This window comes from Corvus hawaiiensis, chromosome 2 (assembly GCF_020740725.1).
Source record: "Corvus hawaiiensis isolate bCorHaw1 chromosome 2, bCorHaw1.pri.cur, whole genome shotgun sequence".
Lineage (NCBI taxonomy): Eukaryota > Metazoa > Chordata > Aves > Passeriformes > Corvidae > Corvus > Corvus hawaiiensis.
The window spans coordinates 29,387,199-29,405,419 of record NC_063214.1 but is presented as its reverse complement, the minus strand read 5'-3'; the positions used below and the strand labels follow the sequence as shown (position 1 = coordinate 29,405,419).

The window sequence follows — 18,221 nt, the reverse complement described above, 5'->3', positions numbered from 1 at the left end:
AACCTCTCTGACTATAAAATGCGTTTTGCTACTGCCAAGTAATGGATTCCAAAGTGCTGGGAGGCGATAGGATCCATCCACATCCGGACTACATCCCCCGGCAGCCTGCGCGCCGCCCCGCCGGCCTTCCCCCCACCTGCGGCGCGCAGGTGGGCGCGGTGCCTGCCGGGGCTGGTAGTCCCTGGGGAGGGGAGGGAAGAGCGGGGAAGGGCAGGGAAGGGCAGGGCGCTCCGGCCGGCCGGGCGGGGTGTGGAGCCATGGACAAGCTGAAGCGGGTGCTGAGCGGCCACGACGCGGAGGAGCCGAGCGGCCTGGCTGAGGTAGCGCGGCGCTGCCGCTCCTGCCTCGCTCCGGGGCGGGGGGACCCGGGCACCCCTTCCCGGTGTGTTCGGCGAGGTGGCGGAGCAGCCACCGCGGAGAAGTCGCCGGTGGCGTGGGCGGGCGGTCCCGCGTGGGCTCCGCCAGCGCTCCCCCCGCGCGTCCCGGTGCCTCGGCATCCCCCGCTTCCCGCGGGACACGTAGGGAGGGTGCCTGAACAGGACACGGCGCAGCATCTGAGAGGAAGTTTTCGCGCTTGGTAGGAGGCAAGAGCTACAAGTAAACAAGTTTCGCTTTTGTTTTCCTCGTTTCCAGGTTATCGATTCGACTTCGTTAGGTTGGGGCACCCGAGTGAAAGGCTTCATTGCGTGTTTTGCGATTGGATGCCTGTGCTCGATCTTGGTAAGGACTTTTTTCAGATCTCCCTAATATCTGAGTTTCAGGAGCCCAGATAATTACAGCCTTGCTCTGTGTTGTTGCTTGATTTTTCCGAGTCTCTGCGGAGACGTCTGACTGTTCCAGTTATACGCAATACGCTGACTCTTAACAAGAATGCCAATAAATGCGATTTACTTTTGTATGTGTGATTCTGCAGTTTGGCTTTAAGTTTTCCTAAGATTTCTTTTGTGATGTGACACTTCTTGGAGATATATATGTAGTTTATATATATATTGTTTCAATTTAAAGCCTGTTAATTTTTCCCTCCTTTCTCTCTAAACGTTCCTTTTTAGGGTAGTTGTCTGCTATGGATACCAAAGAAAGGGCTGGTACTCTTTGCAGTTTTTTATACTCTGGGGAATATTGCATCTATTGGGAGGTAACAATCTTTATATATCATTTCCCTAATACAGATGAGAAACAAAAGCAGAATGGTAGTGCATAAGTGGTAGAAACTCTTGCATTTGCAAGAGAAGATATGCTTTTGTAGGTAATTTTCTTGTTGAATTTTACACAATAGCATTTCCCCAGTAGTGCTCTGAAATAGTAAAGAACATTTTAATTTTGTGTGCTGTTATTAGTAATGCATTCAAGGTAAATGTTGCTCGTCAGTAAACAAGAATCAAACTCGTGCTTTAAACATTGAGGTTTTTTGATTTTGTTGGTTCCTCCTCCCCAAGATAAAAATAATTCTTCACCATTTTGCTTTTGGAAGTGTTCTCTGTGTGTTGGTGAATATATTTGGGGCAGTGTGTCTGTCAGGGCAAGCATATGTGGTAAGACTTCATGGCCATTGAGGTTCCTGAAGCAAAGCCCTACATGCTCTGTGACAGGCCCAGCTTTCTCTGATTGTGGAAACTTAGCATGATGTTAGAAAGCATAAATACTGGAATTTGAAGTAATATGCTAATAAGGTAGAATAATATAGTATATGGGGCAGAAATATCACTTTAGATAAAATTTTCACCTTGTATAATTCATCCAGTATCAATCACCAGGGCTCTAAATGAGGCTGCAGGTCTGGTAAGGGATCAGAGAATGGATCCAGGCCTGAAAACAGCCCTTTATGTAGAGGAATTGAGCTGGATTACCTGGCAATTCATGCAGATCCTCTGTGGATGGTGTTCTTGAAATGCAGATTTAAAAAGCATTTTTGAAAAGCGGGTTAGAAAAGCATCTGTCAAGGATGATCTGATTGGAGCTGACCTTGCCTTGTGCTTCTAACTTGATAGCTCTGCTCTGCTTATGTTAATTTTAACTGAACAAGTGTGAATAAAATTGTAAATACCTTGCACAAAGAAAAGGGGGAATGAATTTTGTCTCATTGTATAATCCCATTTCTTTTGTTGTGCAGCACTGATTGCCATAACAACACAGTGTACTGGTGCCCCTATGGCAGCAGACAATTTCATCTTACCGAGTTTCACTTTTACCTCTCTCATTTCCGTGTTCATCTTGACTTGTTTTTCACAGCACTATGTTTCTTATGGGACCAATGAAACAATTGAAGCGGATGTTTGAGCCTACACGTTTGATTGCTACTATTGTTATGCTAGTAAGTATCCAAGGAGTAGCTTTTAACTCATACAAACCAGGGAACAATTTTCATTGTGAAGTCCTTTCATATCCAGTGATCCAGCTATGTCTCAGGATATGTCTGGGGGTGGTTTTTTGGTTCATCTTTTCTTAAAATACCAAACACTGCACATCTGCTGTAGTGGAAAGGTAAGCGTAGCACCAGAAAAGCACCTCTTTGTTAGGCAAGACTGAGCTGAAGCCAGGTTGTTTTGCTAAATGAGCATTAAGGGTCTGTGGCTGGTCTGTGTGAACCATGCACATGCTTTTTTTAGGGTGCTTGAGGTCACAACATCGTATTTATGTGTTGCCTAAGAAATGAACGATGGGAAACTAGTTTTCTAAAAGTTGTCCTATGGATGTTGCTAGATATGTTATTTTGCATAATTTTGTCTTTTTATATTCTGTCTGATGGCCCTGAAAGAGCTGTGTAGGTATTTCTACCTTGATAAAATCATCTCTTTGTGACAAAGCAGCTGGGGAAACTCTGTGCCTTGGTCACCTTGCATTAGGGATCATCCCAGCTGGTTGATAGCTTCAGGTTTTGAAACTTGTATGACAGAATGAAATTGAAAATTCAGCATTCAGTGGGGTCACTATTGGAATTATTTTATTCTCAGAAGATGGAAATTATAGCAACCCTTGTGCTGTGTGTGTTTCTGTGTCTGAAAGTTGCTGCTAAGTTTCAGACTGACTCTTCTTTAAAGTGCATGGGTTTTTTTGATTCTGCAACTTTCCCATTTTCTCCTGGCAAGTCAAAAACATGGAAGGTGGTTTAACTTGCATGAAACTCCTGTTTTCAGTCTGAATGTCTTCAGAGTGTTTGCTTGGCATCAGCACTTCCTAATTTCTCTTTACACATCCAGAGGTGCTGCAGAGCTTGAGAAATTGACTGTGTATGCTTGCTGATCCAAGCAAGAAGCTACTGTATGGTGTATCTGTGTTTGTATGCATTCAGGATACCCAGAGTCAGGAGAATTCCTGGAATGTTGTTCACTGGGATAAAGCCAGTCATTAGATGTATGATGCAGTATTTAGACCAATATACAAACCACCACCTTAAAACTAATGGAAGAACTGCATTTATTGTCAGGACTCCTGGTTGAGCTCAACTGTGTGACTTCTTTGGCAATGCATGTCTCAGCATCTGAATATACAGTACTGTATTTTTTTTTCCATTCTAGCAGAAAAATACACATTATAAGCTCCAGTAGCACAATGGTCCATGTGTATCTAAAGGCTGTTAGATGTTGATAAAGCAACATGAATTATCAGCCTCTATCATAGATAAATGAGCAGTCATGTCTTAAAATTAAAACTAATGGGAGGCTTCTCTTAAAAGTGAGGGTTAAAGCAGAAAAATAATCCACAATATCCTACTACCCCCCAAGATTTTACCTGTAGTAAAGAAAGAAAGACACAGTGCAACTCTGAAAACAGAAAAAGTGCTGGGTTAAATGACTGTGCCTTACTTGAATATGTACACAGGAGAGCTACTGAGCAATAGCCCAAAGTTCTTGAAAGTGTAGCATAGTTTTAATTGGTGAGCTTTTAAGTAATGGCATAACTTCAACCCCAGGGTAACCATGTAATCATCAGGAACTGTGCAGGAGCAGAAGGACTAAGACTGGTAACTGAAAAGTATTTGAAAAGTCTTACTTATGCAAAATGATGAAATGTGGTGTGTGCCTATGACACCAAGAAGTGTGTGGGATGGAGTAGTGACCTGCAAAAGAACTGCAGGAATCTCTTCCTCTTGTTCCTTTGCAGCCGTAAAATCATTTTCTGGGGATACCAGGCTGATATTTCCTCATTGCTTTAATTCACTTCAGAAGTGTAATAGCAAGAACATTTTAAATACAAGGAGCTCTTACAATGCAGGATTGAATAAAACTGTGAAATGATGTAATTCATTTCTGTCTCTGTGAAGGACCCCATTACAGCGTTGCAATGTCTATAGAAGCTGGAGTTGTTTCTATTTTTAATTTAAATAATTTGTTTTCTTCTAGTTGTGCCTCATACTAACACTGTGTTCTGCTTTCTGGGTGAGTACTGGAGTCCCGTATGTTTATCTAACTGGAGCTAATATAACTGGAGTATATTTTAAAAGTAAGATTCTTACACTGTTTTCTCTGCTGTGTTTCTTCCTCTCTCCTCTCCCCTCCAGTGGCGTAAGGCGGGACTCGCGCTGCTTTTCTGCATCTTACAGTTTTTTGCCATGGCATGGTGAGTGATTTCCTTCCTACACACTCCACTTTCTGTTGCACCTGACATCAGTAGCTGAATTGTGAGTGGATTTTGACCTGGAGTTAGAGGGAAGGAAAATTTTTACCTTGTCAATCTCTTAGATTCAAGACAATGCATCAGTGAGGAGCTGACCTGTTCCCAATTCTTGGTCTCTCACACCACTGCAGAGGCTTTGGAGGCAGAGCTCAGGGCTCCATTTCTAGAGGAAGTTCCTTTGGTTTCTCTGAGCTTGAACTGAACTTGTTTTTTTTCTTTCCCCTTTAAATCAATTCGTTGCCTACTATCTGGGATTCCTCTTTTACACTCTCCTGAATTTGTCTTGTTCAGAGACCCAGTTATGCCAATCAAATTGTTAATGTTCTTCATGTTAACATATGGCCTGTGCAAGGTCACCAAAGGAGTGCACAAACTGATATGGATACCTAGCCAGCCCTCAGCAGTAATCTTGCCTACCTGTAGGTGTTGGAGCATGAAGAATACCAGATGCAGGAGAGCTGTGTTTAAAATGCTTTCACAACATCCCCCTCTATTTGGCCATAGTGTTTCATACCCTGGCTGGGCTAAGATGGCTTGCAAGGATACTCCTTCCTGTTACTCACAAACTCAAAGCTTCATTTTGGTTGTGTAACTTGCAGTTTAGCGTATCAGAGGGGTTGCTCTTGTTTGTGACTCTAATAAAATCTGACATGAAAAGTAACTTTCAAATTTTTCTTCCTAGGTACAGCATTTCCTTCATACCATATGCAAGGTAAACTTTCCTACTCTCTTACTCTTTGTAATTTTGAGGTTTAATCATACAGAAGGTTAGTTTAGAGAGCCATTGTAATGTGTGGCTTTAGAAGGTTTTCCATGGTGCAGGAAATACAAGTAGTTAAATCTGAAAATGAAAATAAGCATCTTCTCTACTGGGAGAGCATAAATGAAAAAAACAAGAGGGCTTCCCTAGAGATATGTAAGCCTGCTGACCAAATGCTGAGCATAAGGCTTGCCTTTGGAATGCCTAAGTGTTGTCCAAAATGCCTCTAGACAAGTGTATTCTTCTGTGTCGCTTTTGTCCTGTTCTCCCCTGTGAGCCCTGTTCTGTGTGAGCACACAGTTCTCTCTCCTGCCCCATTGCCCCACCCTTCTCCAGTGCACTGCCTCAGTGCAGCCTTGCAGGTGCCACCTCCACAGCAGGTGAGCACTGAGCAGACCTGCTTGTCTCTACGGCATTTGTGTAGTCATGCAAATCATACGAATGCAATTAATACATGGTCAGCTGATCTCTACAGTCCTCAGTGTCAGTGTGATAGCAGCATGGAATGCCTCTTATCAAATAACATAACTGAGGTGAGTCTGACTCTTTTTCTTTCTCCTGCCTGTAGGGATGCTGTGAAGAAATGTGTTTCAGTCTGTCTGTCCTAACAGGAATTCTGGATGCCTCACAAAGTTCTAGGAAGCTCTAGGTAGAACTGTGTTGAGATCACTGTGTTGTGTAGTTTCCTACTTCTGTCTTGAACACGTGCCTTTCAGCTGCTTGTTAGAAGCTCCTTGTGTTACACCCAGCGTCTGCAATTGCTTGGGTTGGTAAGCAATGGTGTCTGTGGGACAGGGGGCTTGTGATCAAATGAAATTCAGTCTGGCAGAAGAACTGGGCAGAGATCCACAGTTTGTTATGGTAATTCTTGCATGAATTCGTGCATTTGGTTTTGCAAAAGTTTCAAAGTAATACGTGAAGTGTGTAAAATGAAGACCTTGGCTCTGATGGGACTGTGCCAGTTCTAGAGTTGAAAATTGATTTCTTACCAACAACTTGGGATTTTTTTAAATAGCCTTATGTCACTTAATCTTTGCACTGTTTGCCTTGGATAATGGAATATTGGTATTCTTTCTTTTCTTGTCTCTCTTGCAAAATCTTAGGTTTATGAGACTTCTAAAGGATGTAATTTGAAAGTCAAACACTGTTGTGGACTAACCATGAGATGTTTGCATCTGTAATGAAGTATTTAATTCTCAGTCTATACTGATAGTGTTTCCTTAAACAAGGAAAGGGACATTTTCCTCTGTAAAAACTTGTTGTTGTAGGAAAAGCACTTGTAAAATAAGGTTCATTGATGTTTTCAGCCACCAGGAACCTGAGTTCTTCTCCTTGCTTACAGCTCATGGTTACAAAGTAGGAAGCTGACATTTTTCACATGAAGTGAGGTGCTTCTCTTCTCCTCCAGCTGTAGCATGAGAACAATGCAAAGGGCATGGTAGGCAAGCAATAAAGGAATTTATGTATATCCTTTCTTAAAGGACAAACTGTCATAAGGTGGAAGTGAGCTATTGTTTTAAGCAGCCTGGGTCAGGGAGAAGACATTTTCTTCTGAACTTGTAAATAAGTTAAAACTCCAACATTTCTCTTTGTTTCTTTGTAAGTGGAATCAGTTTTGTTTCTGGTAAAACTCTTGCACACCCCAGTGAACTTCTCTGCACAGAGGAGAAAGCACAATATTCTATTGCCTGTCGTAGCAAGGAGAGTTTGTAACAATCCTGCTGCCAGCTCCAGGCAAATGCTGAGCCATCAGTATCCAAATTCCAAGGCCACTCTGCGCTCTCTTTATCCTCTGAGCTACATATAATCTTTTACTCCCACAGCATTGCAGTGGTCAGTTTCATATCTGAGCACAGATTCCTGCTTTTGCTGTGTGAGGTACTGTTTAACTGCTTTCCCCTTTCCTTTTACCAAACTGTCTTGCTGGATGATGATTATCCAGTGCATTCTAGTGGGAACTGAAGCATCTCTTCCTCAGTCTACCAAGAGTTTAGTTGTTTAAGAACATTGGTTTTGCATGGCAAGTGTATCCCTGACTTGTACCACAAAGATTTTAATGTAGGAAAAACTTAGATCTATTTGGCAGTACAGTATAAGCTCACAGTGAAGGCAAATAGTTCTGTGGCTTCCAGAAAGTTAATAAGAATTTAGTTAATCCAAAATTTTTAATTGAAGTGTCCTGATAATTTATAAAGCTCAGTACCATCCAGCTGTTAGGATCCTCTAAAAAAAAAAAAATTAAAGATTCCCTTTTGCAGATGGTATCAAAGGGAGATTTTGACGAGTGTTCTGTGGATTCCAGGTGTCCAGAATTACTGTTGCAAAGACATTTGAATGGAAAATCCCACCTTGGAAAGATGGGACTGATGGTGGGATGAATCAATTATACAGGTTCAAGTGCTATGTCCTGGTGCTTTTTTTATCTCCCCGGATTTAGAAGCTAGTGTTGAAATAACTACATTGACTATTGCTCTTCTTGAAAAGAATTGGTTAAATGCCCAAGAGAGACTGGGAATTAAAGAAAACTGATACTTCTTTTCCCTGGCTGATCTAAGACAAGTGTCCAAAGTGATGTGTGTCTTTTTTATCAGGGAGTAAGTTCAAAACCTAATTTACATCTGTCAAAGGACCTAAGCTAGTCTCTTCTTAGGACTTTGATAATGTTTACAGAATTCCTTTGTATAGGGGAAATTGAAAGGCTACCCTAATGCCTTTTAAATTCCAATAGTCCTTTAATTTTAACATCTCTGAATGACCCTGGAAAAGCTACAAGTACAGTATACATTGTTTTTCCTTCCCCTCTCCAGCAAGGTTATGTTAACCCTGATCATCATTCCAGGTTCAGCAGCCAAGATAATGGAATTTGACTTCTGGGGTTCTTTTTTTGGTTACTTCAGATTAGGAGGAGTAAAAGCCTTTTGCTTATTCCTTGGCTAGCTTGGGCAGGATTCTGGTAGACTGTCTGGCAGTTCTTCTGGAAGAACAATAGAATGGGGTATGTTGAATGTTAGTTTTTCAACTTGCAGAGTAGCTAACTAGAACCTTTTAGCTGGCTCTTGTGAGTACAGCCACGCAGAAGTAGGAAATTTATGAAACTACCAATAGATAGCACATAAATGATTATTTTCCTTTCCCCCTCTCTTACCAGTTTCAGACTGTAATTCCAGATTCACAGCCTTTTATTCAGTAAGAGAGAACAAATCTTCATTTGACTGCACAGCACATGAGGCTAAGAAATTGTGCCCTTACAGGAAGGGAAGCCAAGGGGAGATGGCAAGGACACAAGGATCACCAGAGTGCCACTGGGGTTTATGTTGCCCTTTGGTGTTGTATTCTGTTCCTGGGGACATCAGACAGTAGGAGAGATTTGCCTTATTCTTGCCAACATGTGAAATATACTCAGGGTTTGTCGCTTCATCTACAAGCAGTTTTGGTTTAAAATAGCTCTCCCAGAACAAAACTCTTTAGATTTTTACTTTTAAGTAGTTGTGTTGAGGCTGTTGCCAAGTTTAACAGCAAAAGAGATTTCCACTTTGTTGAATACTTTATTTTATATGATTTTTACATAACCAGGGAGTAAACTATATGAATATTCCTTCTTGAGTAGTTTTCAGTCTGAATTAGATTATACCATTTTACTTTTTTTTTTGGTCATTAAACCTACTTTGTGTTACATTTTGATATCATCAGCTTTGGTTATGTGCTTGGCAGGAGGCACGGTGAGCATTTCTGAAGCTTTCTGTCTCACTGTCCTTCAGGCCAGGAATGTTTGCTGTGTGCGCTCTGCTGTGAATAGAGAGTTTGTGGTTTAAATCACAAAGCTCCTTGCTTCCCAAAGTCCTTGCTCAGTTACCTACAGCACTTACCTCAAGGCTGAATTCCCTAAGGAAACTTGTTTGATGTTGGGTGCCCATCTCAGTAGGATTTGGTGTTCTATCAGGAAGTGCTTTTTGCCCAGCCTCACTGTTGACCAACTTGTCCACTTTTTTTACTTTTTGCAGTACAGATAACATAACCTCAGCCAAGCAGCCTTAGTGTGCAGTTCTAGCAGGAAATTTGTATGTCCTGGATCACCTGACTTTCCAGCTATAGTAGAAGTGGAAATGGGGAGGGTGGTAGTCATGTATTCCCAAAGTACTGGGACTCTATGCATTGAAATGTGGGATTTTTTTTTTCACTACTTCAAGGTTTTGCTCTGTTTTATGTGATGAAGTCCGTTATGAATACTGGTACTATCTGAAATGATTCTACACTGATGATGCTAACAATTTGATCTCATTTAGTATTTACAGTAATAAGATTGTTCATGAGCTGTTACAAAAACCAAGGACGAATTTTCTGCCACAAGTTGAAATTCTTTTCAGAAACCACGTTTTAAAAAGGAAAGCGTGTTGGGCTCTGTGTGTGCCTCCGACTTTCTGAGAACGGCTCTTGCTTCGTTTTGGTCCTTAATCATGTTCATGAAAGTGAGATCACTGTGCTATTGTACACTGAGGAGGAGGAGGATATTTAAACACATTTGTCTTAAATACTGATGTTTACAACCATGGCAAATACTGACCATTTTGGAGAGAAAGCACAGAAATGGTTTATCCTCTTAAAACCACGTGCCTCGCTGTAATGTGAGCACTAAATTTTTGAACGGCTGTGGAATCGTTTTGTAAAATAAAAACCAGACTCAGAAATTCTCTGCAATGTTTTGTACTGTTACTGATTCTGTTTGCTGATGTGCTTTTTCTATGTATTTACACTGTTTGATTTCTACTTTGATAAATATTCTTTTTTCTGACTTACAACTTTTTCTCTAATGAAGTGAAACCTTTACAAGTGCTGTTTTTTTCCTTCAATAAAGTTATCCCTGCATTAAATGAATGGTTCTTATGGTTAATATTCTTAATGTACTTACAGCTTTTTTAATGATGCTGATTCTCCAGATGATGCTGAAGTTGCTGTGGGAGGTTTGTTTTCTTCTGTGTATTTGTTTTTCTTTAAAGTTATTGTCCTGTCCTCACTTCCTTTGCTGTGCACACAACATGTACTGCTGGGGGGAGTCCTTGTGTCACCAGTCTTTTGCAGCAGCTTCACCCAGCAGTTGCAGGCACCTAGACAACTCGTTGGCATGACCGGAGTTAAGGTGAGGATAATGCTTTTGTTGCTTCATATTTATTTACCTCAAGAGTCAATATAGACATGCCAACAAGCTATCCTTAGTCCATGCTACAGAGAAAGTAATGCCTGGTGCTATTCTGTCAGCAGAGATACCAGGAAGCAACACGCTTCTGAAATCAACATGCTCTGAGTGCTGATGTACACTCAATAAAATGTAAATGAAGCAAAATATCAATGATTTATGAATGTGTGTTAAAAATAAATAGAGGCAATTATTTTAATTTTTTTTAACTTTCAAAAAGCTGGTCTGTTTAAGTGTGTGCCTAATATGAATCCAAAGAGTTGCTGTGGTTTAATATTCCTTGGCAGCATATCAAGCTGTGTGTGCATCAGGCTGTTCAGGGTTTGTTACACTTTCTCCTAATTGACAGGCAGGTGGTTTTTTTTCCTGTCTGCAAGGGTGGTGGTGAGACTTGTGTGCTATGGGAGACTGCATTATGTTTTCAATTACCTTTCTTTTCTTGTTTTTTTGATTGCAAGCTCTGTCTTGCAGCTGACTCAACTGAAATTTCTATCCTACAGGAAACTCCAAAGTTGTGTTTGGAATAAAAGCAGCAGCCTGTCTTTTGTAGTATAGAAACCTAGGGGTTTGCATTTTATCTTTTTGAAAAGGTTAGAGTGTCCCAGGAGTGTCAGGAAAGCTGGATACATCTGTGTCATATCAAGACAACTGTGATTCCTCAAAGGGCAATAAATCCTTTCCATGTCTAATAGTTCAGAGGTATTTTGCTTGCCTAACAACCTCCTGCATAACAACAAAGCTGTTGAACTTTGCCACTTCATTCTCATGCTGACATCTTAATACCTGAATGGTTAAAAAAGAAGTGAAATCTTCATTTGGAATCCCTAAACAGTGATCAGCTGCTGTAAAATGCATTCTGTTGATGAATGACTTTGCTCCTTAGAAATGCTTTGAAAGGCTTGTGCTACAGCATCTACTCCCTGAATCCCATTACCTTGCATTCAAAGTTACCAGCATTCAAATTCAGTGACAAGGCTCTTGGGAAGCTGCTGTAATGTCTGCCCCTTTCCTTTCTCCTTCCCCAGTGTCTGATTTGCAAGAGAAGGTATTTCATGGATGTGAGCGATTCAAAGATGGGGGTTGATAGGAATTTCTATCCCTTGCTTGTACCTTTCCTACTAAGCTCAGCCTTGGTTGCAATACATGTGGGGGTACAGGCTTGTAACTGCCCAGCTGAAAATTCCTAAAGAGAAAAAATTCTGATTTTCTCACTTTTCAGAAAAAAGCTGCTGATGAATTAGAGATGGAATAGTCTATCTCAGCTGCCAATCTTTGGGATTTCTATTTTAAGTTAGCCTGGTTGAAACCCTTTTAAGTTTCTCTTGCGTTCCCTTGTGGCATCTCTAAGAGAAGTTATTCCCAAGAATTCGTGCTTTCAAACCTCTGTGGGAATAAGTGTGGAGCAACATGGGTGTAGTGTAAAAATGGTACAATGAAAGTATCATGTAGTCAGCGTGATTTCATTGCAGCTCTGAAGGGCTGTCATGCCCTGAAAGCTGGGGAAGTACTGAAAGCTGGAGAGGGGCTTTATACAAGGGCACATAGTCAGAGGACAAGGGTGGATGGCTTCAAACTGAGGAGGGGAAGTTTGAATTAAAGATTAGGAAGAAATCCTTTACTGTGCGAGTACTGAGGCACTGGCACAGGTTGCCCAGAGATGCTCTTGATGCCCCATCCTTGGAAGTGTTCAAGGCCAGGCTGGATGGGGCTCTGAGCAACCTGGACTAGCAGAAGGTGTCCCTGCCCATGGGAGGGGGGCTGGAACGAGATGATCTTGAAGGTCCCTTCCAACCCAAACCATTCTCTGGTACAGTATGTGGTGTGAAAACAAAATATTTTGTTTTCACAGGCATGTACTCCTGTGGTTTCTGGTTGTGTGCAACAGGATGTGTGAGGCTCACTGCTTTTGAGAGAATCAACTGCTTCATAGGAGTTACACTTAAAACTTGTTAACCCTCGTAGTTAGCAGAAAACTTTAACCTACACATCCAGGTCAAAAGTGCATGTTGCCCAATAAACACTCAATGTATTACTTTTGTTCTGAGATGTTGTAAGTAGAACTTAAAGCTTTGTTTAGAATCTCCTACTTTTTTTTTATAATTTTCTGATCTTAAAGATGGGGACAGTAATAGTTTCTTCCTCTAGGTGACAGTTCATGTCTAAAGACATCACTGAAGATTTTCAAGTAGAAAAAAATGAATTAGGGAAAAGTATAATTATTGTTTAAAATAAACTAAGTTACATTTATCACCAGCCTGACTACATATATTTGGTTTGCTGTCAATGTTTTGGTGAGGGGGCTACAGGGGTGGCTTCTCTGAGAAGCTGCCAGAAGCTTCCCATATGTTAATAGAGCCAAGGCCAGCCAACTCCAAGATGAACCCACTGCTGGCCAAGGCTGAGCCCACCAGCAACTGTGGTAGTGCCTCTGGGGTAATATATTTGAGGAGAAAAAAACCTTGCACTAATGCAGCCAAAGAGGTGGGACAGAATTTGTGAGAGGAACAGCTCTGCGGACACCAAGGTCAGTGGAGAAGGAGGGGCAGGAGGTGCTCCAGGTGCCAGAGCAGACATTCCCCTGCCGCTTGTGGAGCTGACCATGGTGAGGCAGCTGTGCCCCTGCAGCCCATGGAGGTCCATGGGGATGCAGAGACCCACCTGCAGCTGGTGCAGGACCCCATGCCAGAGCAGATGGATGCCCATAGGAGGGTGTGACTTTTTGGGAAGCCCAAGCTGGAGCAGACTCCTGGACAGAGGAGCCCACAACGGAGCAGGTTTGCTGGTGGGACTTGTGACCCTGCAGAGGACCCACACTGGAGCAGCCTGTTCCTGAAGGATTGCAGCCCATGGAAATGACCCACACTAGAGCAGTATGTGAAAAACTGCAGGCTGGGGCAAGGACTGGTGGAGAAATTCATAGAGGACTGCTTTCCATGGGAGGGGTCCTATGCTGGAGCAGGGGAAGAGTGTGAGGAGCCCTTCCCCTGAGAAGGTCGCTGGCAGGGAGGAAGAAGAGAAAATCAGGAGGGAAGTTAGGCCTGGGAAGAAATGAGAGGTGGAGGAAAGATGTTTTAACATTTGGTTTTATTTCTTATTAGCTTACTCAGTTTTGATTGGTAATAAATTAAACTAATTTCCCCAAGTCAAGCTTGTTTTGCCCATGATGGTAACTGGTGAGTGATCTCTCCCTGTCCTTATTTCAACCCATGAGCCTGAGGAGGGGAGAGACAGAGCAGCTTTGGTGGGTACCTGACACCCATCCGGGGTCAACCCATCACGCTACATTAGGTTTTTTCTTTGGGTTTGTTTTCTTTTTTTCCTTCTCTTTTTAAAAAGCAGAAAGACTGCTGTGGAAAGCCTTCCCTGCTCTCTGGGCTTGGAATTAATCTCAGTTATAACACCAGACAGGGAGGTACCACTTGAACAAGCTGCCTGCCTTGCTGCTAAAAACATACCCGATGGAAGTTACTGGCACTGTCCCCTCACCCTGACATTAATGCAAAGGCTAATCTTCTTTAAGTCTCTTCTAGCCTAGCAATCTCTTAAGGGGCTGAATACATGATTAAAAAACAGAAGGAAAGCAGCTGTCTTTTTATCCTTTCTTAATTATTCCGTGGTAGCTGATAGGTGTTGATTTCCTGGGAGTGTCATGGTGATGGAGGTTACATTTCCCTGTGTTGTTGGGACTCAGTGTTCAGAGCGGGGTTAGTTGAATGCTGCAGTGGGAGCTTTGGAGATGGAAAGAGTGAGTCTTATTTTCTGCAATTTCATCTGATGATGAAGGGCTGCCTTCTATTTGGAAACATGCAGCTAAAGGCCAAAAAACAGCTATCCAATGTCAAGGCAAGAAAGGGCTCTTTAATTACCTTTTTTCTTGTTTGGGTTATTTTTTTCTTTCTTTCTGTGTACCCCACCAGCTGGTGGCCGGGAGCATTTAAGAACAAGCTTAATTAGAAAGTCAAAAATAACCCCTAGCTTTTTCCTGCTGTAGCTTGGGGAGTAAAATCCAGTAAGTATTGCAGGATTGTTCTGGCTGTTCTTTCACTGCTCTCCCCAGTCCTCATTGCTTCATTTAAAATATGAGTTACTAAATTCTTATTAGTAAATTGGAGATTATTGTGTTGTGCTTGCATTTTGAGCTAGTTCTGACTGGGTATGAGCCACAAGGAGTCTGATCCCTGCTTGAAAGTACCCAGCTGGGTTTCAGGGAAAGATTACAACATTGTGGGTTTTGTTGGGGCATTTTCTGTTCCTTCTGCTGCCCCTGCTGATTTGCTTGTCTAATTAAATGGATGACAAGTGCAAGAAGGGCAGTGAACAAGTCTTCTGTCCTGGGTGTGTCCCACTTGCAGTGACACTGGCCATGAGTCATCAGGAGCACCTACTGTACTCCTCTGTAAGTCCAGCTACCTTTTCTTCAAATGTCAGGTTCAAGGAGCTTTAACTTCCAGCCCAAGAAATAACCCACATCTGAGAATGGATTGTTCTGGGTGTCCTGGCAATACCTACAGCCAGTGGCATTAATCTGTTTGTGCCTCAGTTTCAGCACCTGTAGACTTGGAAAAATTAATCTTGCAAGAAAGTAGGAGAAAGAAGGGTTGTTTGGAAAGCATTCCAAGTTGTTATTTAGGTGAACGGAGGGACAAAAGATTAGAGGATGTCTCTTACTTCTCCTAAAACAGGCTAAATGTTCAAAATAAATTTCCACACATAATATTTTTGTTAAATGAAAAGCCAACAATAAACAAATAACTGTGACTCTGAATCTATCCGGTTTCTGTTCTGCAGCCCTCTCCTATGGAAGCTGTGTGACACAGACACAGTGCACAACTCAAGGAAGCCTGATTGATGGAATCTGGATGTGTATTTTAAAGCAAAATCTCAGGTCCAAGTACATTCAGCTGATCATGTGCTTGCATGCATGCAAACTTGTTATTCCTTAGGCTAATTCTTTTTGGTTGGAAAGATTTGTCAGTGATGAACTGTGCCTTCCTGCTACATACATCACAAATTGCTCTCAGGCTGAACTCTTAGAGCTGAAACACCCTTCCCCATGCTGAAAATAGTAATTGGGCTGTTCCCACTAACCAACCACAGGTAACTACTCTCATTTTGGAAAATGTGTTTTCAGGCATCCTGAGCCATGGTAACATAGTTACTAAAATTCAAACTGTGTGAAAGTCAGGTATTTTAAGTTGTTAGATTTGTGGTTTATTTTTTCCTCTGGACACTAGGCTTTCAAGCATCAGGCACCTTGTATGAGTGATAACCGTAAGCACACAAGTGTTACCTACTTCTGGGATCTGAAAGGGTGTTTTATTGCCGTGCAGGACACAAGTTCCAGTATGACACTCCAAAGTAAACACATTCATGCTTCTCCCTTAGGGATGCTAGTTGTAGAAAATCCAGTTTTATTGACTCTCTTCCCAACCTATTACTGGAACAGGTCATTATCCACTCCCTCCATACACCCTTCCTTCTCTACAGCTCAGTCCCAGGAATGCTTTGGGCAAGCAGTGCACTCCAAGCAGGACCTCCCTTTCTCTTGCTTTGTGGCAGCCTCCATTTCCAATCCATCTTTGCTGAGCATATTCTCTACCTCTAGTGATGCACCAGTGTCTGCTGGTGAGAGTTTCACTTCCTTGTTTGGAAACCCTTCTACCAACGGGAACTGTTGTTACTTTTGTGCATGCTTTCTGTTTCTTTTAAGTTCTAAGCATCTTGAGGAAGGTAGATTGGATCTGATTTTTGGAGGCTATAATCCAGTATCACTCCACTTGAAGACCTGTAGGAGAGACGGGCAGTGAGTACTTCTGAAAGGCCAGGCTTCTCTTTTTATTTGTCTATTGAAAGAACTGTGTGTAACTACTGGCATATTATTACTTTTATGATATGTTGTCTCTTTACTTGCCTCAACTTTGAATCTCCTGATTTCTGAGCAACTATATCTTAAAAAGCTGGATGGAAATAGGGCTTCAGCTAAAAAAAATCCCAAAATAACATGTATCTGTTTTAGAACTGACTGAAAACCTGAAGATATGGAATTGAAATACACAGCACTTCAACCAGCTCCAATTTCTCTGTCTATTTGCATTTGTAGTGTAATAAAATTAAACACTGTCTCATATAGTATCCTATGCATTTCCTATGCCATTTGAGCACGTGCAGGGAAAAACTACAGTAGTAGCTTCTCTCTCTTCTGAGTATTTGGAAAGGGGAACCCAAACATAAACATATTCCCTTTACACCAGCATACCTAAGATGCAATTATTTTTCCAAATGTAAAGTGGTACCCTTCGAGGTATCTAATTATCCTATAGATTTTAAAGTACATTCTTTAGTTGTTCAGCAGTGAGAGTGGGCTGTTTATCATCTAGAAGTTGCTATTTGACACCTGCTAATGTAACTCATAACCTGAGTTTACTTATAAAATAATCTAAGTACTTTTGTTATGAGTTGACAATTAAAAAAGAAGAGGGGGAAGAAGTGTCAGAGTGTGAAGTTTGAAAGGAGCATAGAATCATAGGATGATTCGGGTTGGAAGAGTGCCAATAAGGTGCTGTCAAGCTCTGGCCATTGCTGTTTAGGTGGATGGTAACTCTCAGGTTTTTTTGTTTAGCCTTGATCAGTGATGGATTTAACTTAAATTCTGTTTTATAAAGTCTGCCATACTCTTTCTTGTCTGTAAAAATCCCAGCAGTGATCCACCAAGTCATTTTGTCTTTCTAAAAGAGACAGAAACACAGAAATTCAATAGGGACTATTGAATTGAAAGAATGCAAAGTTCCCAATAAGCAGACAGAAAATGTATTTCTCTAAAAGTGACCTCTAGCACTACATTTTCATAATCCAGACCCTGAGTATCTCATGTCCAACAGACCAGAATTTTCGAAGACACTATCAGAGATGGATGTATCAGGAGAAGTTAGGGGCTCAAACACTTGTTATATACCAAAGCCCAGTGTTTACAGGTCACTGTTTTTCATGGGGCCCCCACTTAACCCTCCAGCAGGGGACTGAAGCCACATTTCTCATACCCTTGGCTGAATGCTGACATTGTTGGAGTCCTCTGTAAAACGGCAGCTTCTTTGTGGAGGGCATGTGTTGTTGGATTAGGCTTGTCAGAGAAGGTCTCAGCATGAGGTGAGAGGGATGCTGAGGGAGCTTTTGTATGAGATGGACCTTGAGTCGGTCAGCAGTGCCAGGCGTCAGGCGGTTGAGCTGATACAGCCCCAGAAATGTGCAGTCTGTCTGTGGAAACACAGCCAGAGGGGAGTTCTGCCACCTGTAAGGTGCAGCAGGGATTTTGTGAATGACGGTGGGACCAAGTGATGGACACAATACCCATCAACAGTGGAGTGTAGGGACTCTACCTTCTCCTTGTGCATTGCAACCTCAGTGCAGAAGGGTCTCTTACTATTATATTTTGATTTAGGAACATAGAAGAATGAGGTTAATGCATTTATGCAACATTCCTGGTGAAAATATTTTAAGACAACCTTCTCTATCTTAACTATCTTGACTCTTCCCAGCTCCTTCAGTTAGAGTCCGCACCAGTGTGAATGCAATTTCCATGCATTGTTTCAGTCTGGAAATGAAACAATTTTCATTAATGGAAACCTGGTTCTCAAGCAGAACAATTAGACCCACTTCAGG

The 18,221-nt window shown here is 41.9% G+C and overlaps 1 protein-coding gene across 3 annotated transcripts; it reads left to right on the top strand.

The window, feature by feature from the left end:
- Positions 1-214: 214 nt before the first annotated feature.
- SFT2D2 (SFT2 domain containing 2) lies at positions 215-18,196 on the top strand. Of its 3 annotated transcripts, none has more exons than XM_048293995.1 (8): positions 215-320; positions 634-720; positions 1,050-1,135; positions 2,230-2,311; positions 4,341-4,376; positions 4,499-4,557; positions 5,297-5,326; positions 18,098-18,196. In XM_048293995.1, exons 1-8 carry the CDS (start codon positions 258-260, stop codon positions 18,108-18,110), a joined length of 456 nt encoding a protein of 151 aa, XP_048149952.1. In that variant the 5' UTR covers positions 215-257; the 3' UTR covers positions 18,111-18,196. The 3 variants fall into 3 exon arrangements, with proteins under 3 accessions (XP_048149952.1, XP_048149951.1, XP_048149953.1); XM_048293994.1 differs by lacking the exon at positions 18,098-18,196 and adding an exon at positions 5,943-10,242; XM_048293996.1 differs by lacking the exon at positions 18,098-18,196 and adding an exon at positions 5,837-5,936.
- The last annotated feature ends 25 nt before the right edge of the window (positions 18,197-18,221 follow it).